Below are 6,631 nucleotides of genomic sequence, written 5' to 3' on the forward strand. Positions count from 1 at the left end.
TCGCTCGGGGCGGGGGCCTCCCCGTGCGCCTGCGCGCTGCTGCCGCCGCGCCTGCGTGGTGTAGCCGGGCGGCAGCCGGGGTCACCCTGAGCTGCCGACTGCGCCGCGATGCTGAGCAGGTTCCTGGGCCCCCGTTACCGTGAGCTGGCCAAAAACTGGTGAGCATGTGCTCCCGGGCCCCGCCGTCCGCAGTCGGCACCCGTTATGCTACCGGGTCCCCGATGGGACGGGCGCAGAGCGGCGGGGCGTACGAGCCAGCGCCTCATCCCTACCTGGACGGGCTGACACGGCCGCCCGCTGTCTGTCCAGCGCCTTCGGCTCGGGCTCCCCGGGGCCGACCAGGACGGCGCGGAAGGCTCCTGCGACGTTCCTGACCCTCGGAGCTGGGGTGCCCGCCGAGGCGCCAGGTGGGGGGGCGGGGCCGCGGCCGTCGCTGGGGAGGCAGGCGGGGCGCGTGGTGGCGGTTCGTCCTCTGTGGAGGTGGCGGTGGCAGCCCTCCCGGCCCAGCGTCCCAGGCACGTGGCTGGCCGTGATCCGGCCGTGTATCGCCGGCCATCGGCCCTCCGGTGGTCAGCCGTGGCTGCAGGGCAGGTGGCCCCGCACGGCTTCAAACCACAAACACGAGTTCCCTCGCAGTTTGTGTGGGTCAGGGGCGCGGGCACACCCGAGCTCGGCCCACCACACCGGCTCAGGAGGCTGCAGCCTCCTCCAGAGGCTCTTTGGAGGGGGTCTTTCCAAGCGCAAGGATGGGATTGTTGGCGGACCCCCTGTAGGGCAGCTCAGGTGGCAGCCGGCTTCCCGCAGAGTAGGAGCAAGCCCCAGCACCTGTGCGAGCCCCGCTCGTTAGAGACCAGAGCCTGGGTCCTGCTCACACTCCGAGGGAGGAGGCGCACCGGGCGTGAGCATCAGGAGGGACTGTCGGAGCCACTGCGGACTCCAGCCAATCACAGGACATAAGTGAGGGGTGGCCGTCCTGGCTGAAAGCGAGACTCAGCTCCGTGCTGCACCATGCAGCCGTGTGTCATTGGGGAGGTGGCCTGCCCTTCCTGTGCTGTGTGCTCCTGTAAGACCCAGACCTTGATACCTCCCTCAGTCCCATAGCTGTCCCATAGCTGTCCCTGGCCAGCTGTAAGCTGCACAGTTGGGGCCTGCATGCAGGCTTTACCTGTTGTGAAGGGGTGGTTATGAGCTTGGGTTGTTCAAATTTTCTTCTGAGCAAATTCCTCAAAAAAACCCTCCAGAAGATTCTCATGTGAAAACAGGTGGGTGTGAAGTTGCCTCAGGGTCTCCTGCTTTGTGCCCACCCCATTGTCAGAAGGATGTGTCCATACACTGGGCAGGAGGGGTGGGTGTGTGGTGGGCGCTGGATAAACGGAAGCTTGGCATGGGAGGGGGAGAGAGACCCAGAGATGCAGCTGGAAGGGTGACCCCTGAGCAGGACCTGACCCCTGCTGTTCTCTGGCAGGATGCCCACAGCAGGCATGTGGGGCGCTGTGGGCACTGTGGGGCTGGTGTGGGCCACGGACTGGCGGCTGATTCTGGACTGGGTGCCCTACATCAACAGCAAGTTTAAGAAGGACGATTAAACTGACCCTCCTCAGATCCCTCTGGTAAGTTTTGGCGGCTGTTAGCAGGTGAATCCCGTGATGCCCACATGGCTGAGGACTGGGGCTTCCATGAGGCTGGTTCTCCATGCCCGCAGAACTAGGGTGGTAGGTCTGGGAGGCTCACCTGGACTATTCACCTGGGAGAATCCTGCCTGTCGACACAAAGCTGCCAACAAGCATCCCTGGTTTGTGGGCCTGGGGAATGGGCAGTGGCCCAGGGTGCTCCATCCTGGAGGCTGACTGCACCCCACATCCCAATCTCCCCCGCCTGGGTGTGACAGAGGGGTGCCCCATTTTACAAATGGGGAAAGTGGAAGCTGACCCACAGCTGCTGGCCTCCCAGGGGTTGCTGCTTGAGCCGTAACGACCCCTTGGACTCTTCCATTTGTCTCCGACGTGGCTGTCCACTGTGCCGACCACATGATAGGCCAGAGTGTACGTGCCTCTTGCATCTCCATTCTACAGATGGGCCCCAGGCCATGCCGCAACTAAGCGGTCTAGCTAGACTTGATTTCGGAGCCTGGCTGCAGTGTGCGTAGCCCCTCATCACTCAGCTCCTCCCTTCTTACAAGAACAGGAGCCAGGAGTCTTGTGCTCACCCTGCCTTGTCTCCCATCCAGGTGTCTGCTGATGTTCTCTCCCGTGGGAGCCCCTGCAGTGCCCGGACCAGCCCACACCCTCAGGATGGGCCTCAAGGAAAGTGACAGCATGACTGACTGTTTCTGAGAACAGCTTTCGTGTTTGAATGCACGCAGCATTAAACCTTGCTCTGAAACCTGCCGCACCTGGACGTGGTCATGCTGGGGGCTTGGTTATCTTGACTGCAACCGTGGTGGTGTGAGTGACCCAGGGGTCTGTGGCTGTGGCACAAATTGATCACTTACGGCGTTTAATGTGTAACATCTGTACAGAGTGTTTATCACCAGCTTGAGAAGTCACCTCACAACTCAGTAGGGTCAAATAGCACACATCCGTTACCTCTCGATTTCTGTGGGCGGGAATTTAGGAGTCGCTTAGCTGCACGGCCTGGCTCCAGATCACTCGTGAGGATGCAGTCAAGGTGTCAGCTGCGGCTGCCTCATGAGAAGGCTGGACGGGGGCGGGAGGAGCCGTTCGTGCGGGTGCCCTCGAGGGGCTGCCGGTGGGAGGGAGGCCTCGGCTCCCCACCGCGTGGGCCTCTCCGTGGGGCTGCCGGTGGGAGGGAGGCCTCGGCTCCCCACCGCGTGGGCCTCTCCGTGGGGCTGCTGGAGCCGCCTTGCGTCTTTGCGGGTGGAAGCCACATGTCTTATGACCTTCCCCCAGAAGTGCACCATCACTTTCTCCACATTCTGTTAGAAAACACATCCCCGCATCCAGCCCACACTCAAGGGGACGAGAACTTGGCTCTGTTTTGAAAAGTGAAACCATCACACGAAGGATACAAAAATGAGCAGGTACACAAGAATCTATGGCACACAAGTTTCCTCCCCCTGGCCCTTGCCCAGTTCTGGAAAATTCTAGAAACTGTGTATGTATAAGCATATTTTTGGAAGCAGCTGTTGTGTTAGCCGTAAGGAAACCGCACAGACGGGGGGCTTACACAACAGAACTGAAGCTTCTCCGTTCTGGAGGCTGGGGGTTGAGATCAAGGTTCTGACAGGGTTGCTTCTGGTGAGTTCCTGCATCCTGCCTGCTGGCTGTGTCTTCACCAGGTCTCCCCGCCCCCAGCACACCTGCGGAGGGAGGAGCAGGGCGAGTGCTGGCAGGTGTCCCCGGACACTGATCCTGTCAGGATGGGCCCCGCCCGCCTGACCTCACCTCACCTCCTTCCATCCTGAGGCTCCAGCCGCGCTAGGGAGTAGGGCTTCAGCACAGAACTGAGGCGCGGAAGACACCAATTCGGAACAGATCCCTGTCCTGAACACAAGCGGTGGCATTTGTGACACCCATCTCTGCACACCGAAGGCATCTTTCCTGGGGCCACGGCACTTCGGGAAGGATCCTCCACTTCCACACGGCTTAACAGTTTCCAACCTGGGGCAGCCCCCGGGGCTGTGTGGAGCCATGTGGCCTGAAGTGGAAAGAAACCTGTTTCTCCTAACAAATAAATCTTAAAAAAATACACGTTTTAAAAAATGTGCATTAGTATAAGGAGTTTATTTCTTTGACACAGAGAACAAGCGGGGGGAGCAGCAGAGGGAGAAGCAGGCTCCCCACTGAGCAGGGAGCCTGATGCGGGGCTCCATCCCAGGACCCCAGGATCACGACCTGAGCCAAAGATAGACGCTAAATGAGCCACTCAGGCGCCCCCCAAAAAATAAAATTTGACATTTTGTCTATCATGGATCTTTTGCATTCATTTTAAATCGTTACAATATTACATTAAATGCCATTCATCTTGATGACTGAGGTATCCTGTAAATTTTGTGCCCCAGTTGAGTGCCATGCTTGCCTCATTAACTCGGGGACTGTTGGCTGGGGACATCTGTGGTTGTCAAGACGGGGGGAGTGCTGGCCTAGAGTGGGCACAGTGAGGGATGCTGCTCAGTCCCCCACAGTGCCCAGGATGCCCCCAATCACCCAGCCCCAAGGTCCACAGTACTGAGGGGGGAGACCCCGCCACTGAAAGTGGCTCCTCACATCACTTGATTTTGTTTCTATTTCTTACCTTGTGTAGATGGGTAGGAGAGGGTGTCTGCTTGGGGCCCGAGGCAGCTAGGCCAGGAAAGGGAGGTCCTAAGTGCCAACAAACCAGGAGGGGAGCATGACTGCCCATCCCCCTTCCAGGACTCCCAGCCTCTCATCTCTGCTGGCACCCCCCCCCCCCCCCCCCGCCGGGCATGTCCACCTGGACAAGCCCCTCAGGGGACCATCCCAGGGGCTCGGGCCAGGCAGTGCCCACAGGCTTGCTGCTATGGAGGCAGCCTGGGCCTGAGGGGGGTCAAATGCCCTGAGAAGCAAGCCCCCCTGAGGGGGCTGGCAGGCTGAATGCCTGAGAATGGTGAGGGGGCACCTAGGATGCATTTTCTTTTTCTTTTTTTTTAGGGTGCATTTTCGATGGTGGTTCTTAAGGTCAAATCTTTTTTTTTTTAAGATTTTATTTATTTATTCATGAGAGACAGAGAGGGAGGCAGAGGGAGAAGCAGGCTCCCCAAGGGGCAGGGAGCCCAATGCGGGACTCGATTCCAGGACCCTGGGATCATGACCTGAGCCAAAGGCAGACCCTTAACGACTGAGCCACCCAGGCGCCCTCTTAAGGTCAAATCTTACGACCCAACACCATACATCCACCAATGTGGTACTATCAAAAACCAGGAAATAACAAATGTTGGCAAAGATGTGGCAAAACCGGAGCCCTCCCCCAACCTCTTCGTCTCCCCGCCAGCGAGACCAGCTGGCTTCCCCTCTGAGTCCCTCCCCTCACCGGCCCAGGGCAGGTGCTCAAAAAAGATGACTGAACGAGTGCCTGGAGCTGTGGCTGGTGTCAGAAGGCCGGACCGCCTCCTCATGCACCACTGGCGGGAATGTGAAGCGGGGCAGGCGCTGCGGAAAACAGTAGGCGGTTCTTCTAAAAATGAAACATAGAGGGCGCCTGGGTGGCTCCGTCAGTGAAGCGTCTGCCTTCGGCTCAGATCATGATCCTGGGGTCCTGGGATGGAGCCCTACATCGGGCTCCCTGCTCAGTGGGGCGCCTGCTTCTTCCTCTGCCACTCCCCCTGCTCATGCTCTCTCTTGCTCACTCTCAAATAAATAAATGAAATCTTTAAAAAAAAAATTAAACAGAATTACCATGTGACCCAGCAATTGCACTTGGGGTATACACCCAAAGACTTGAAAGCAGGAGCTTGGTCCTCCCCAGGACCTCTGACACAGAAGGTTAATACTTTTTCCTTTACATCCTCACGTGGTTTCACTGACTGCAATAAACGTATCTTTGTAACTATAGTTTTTAAGTTAAATAAAATCATACAAGCCGGAAAAAGACAAGCCCGGTAGTTACCAGCATTTCCCTGCACAAAGGGCAGGGTCATGAAGCCCTGGGTTCTAGCCTGAACCCTCCAGACAGGAATCTGGTGCCCCAAACCAGCTTCGTATGGTGACCGTTCAGGGTGCCCGCCTGCCCACTGTGTCCTTTGTCTCTGAGACAGCAGGAGGGACATTGTCAGAAGTTGCACTTCACCTGAAGCAATTAAAACAAGTGACACCTGCGCTCCACGCGGTGCTCTTGGGTTGCCCGCCCAGGGCCTGTGAAGACCCCTGCAGGGGAGACCCATGTGTGGGGACCACCCCTCTGCTTCCCTCGGCGGAGCCTGCCCCCGACCCCCATGCTCCTCAGTCTCCTGGCACCGGCCGCAGCTCCAGCCACTCGGTCATCTTTTCTTGAGCACCTGCCCTGGGCCGGCGAGGGGAGGGACCAAGAGGGGAAGCCAGCTGGTTTCTCTGCCGGGGAGAGGCGTCAAAATGGGGCGAGACGTTTCTTAGAAAGGCCCCGGACGCCGGGAACATAAGGCGGCTGGACTACGGTGGAGCGGGGCGGGGGGGGGCGGCTATTCCTCGATTCCAAGGCGTCGGGAGGGATTCGGGGTGTGCAGGGCGGTGGTCAACTACAACGCCTGGAGGCTGGGAGACCAGGGGGAGGGAGGGCGGGAGGCGGCGTGATGGATGGAGGCCCGGCACTGGGCGGGTAACCCGATTCGAGCGCGGACCTGGCGGCACCGGACGGGAGGCAGAAGCCCGGCCGCACAGCGCGGGAGCGGACCACGAGGCGGTCCGGCAGCTCGCCGCTCGCGGAGCCCGGGGCGCAGGCGCGGGGCGGGCCGACAGGCGAGCCACGCACGGCACCAGCCCCGCCCCCTAGCCGCCCGCTGATTGGGGCCGCCGCCGCGGGGCGGGGCCGGCGCCCACAGGGAGGGGCCCGCGCGGCGCCTGCGCAGCACGGGGCCCCGCGCGCGCGGGCGGGTGGGCGGAGCGGGCCCCCCGAGCGGGGGCTGGCGAGCGCGGGGAGGGGGCCGAGAGGGCGGCAAAGCCGGCGCGTGCCCGGCTGG

General features: G+C 60.3%; 1 protein-coding gene across 1 annotated transcript; it reads left to right on the top strand.

The window, feature by feature from the left end:
* On the top strand, positions 1–2,387 carry LOC123834303 (cytochrome b-c1 complex subunit 10). Its single transcript, XM_045863447.3, has 3 exons — positions 1–158; positions 1,466–1,610; positions 2,228–2,387. The coding sequence occupies exons 1-2, from the start codon at positions 109–111 to the stop codon at positions 1,584–1,586; spliced, it is 171 nt and encodes a 56-aa protein (XP_045719403.1). The 5' UTR covers positions 1–108; the 3' UTR covers positions 1,587–1,610; positions 2,228–2,387.
* Positions 2,388–6,631: the final 4,244 nt, after the last annotated feature.

The sequence above is a fragment of the Mirounga angustirostris genome, unplaced genomic scaffold (genome assembly GCF_029215605.1).
Source record: "Mirounga angustirostris isolate CCGP_5_RB_7025 unplaced genomic scaffold, mMirAng1.0.hap1 SCAF_1, whole genome shotgun sequence".
Lineage (NCBI taxonomy): Eukaryota > Metazoa > Chordata > Mammalia > Carnivora > Phocidae > Mirounga > Mirounga angustirostris.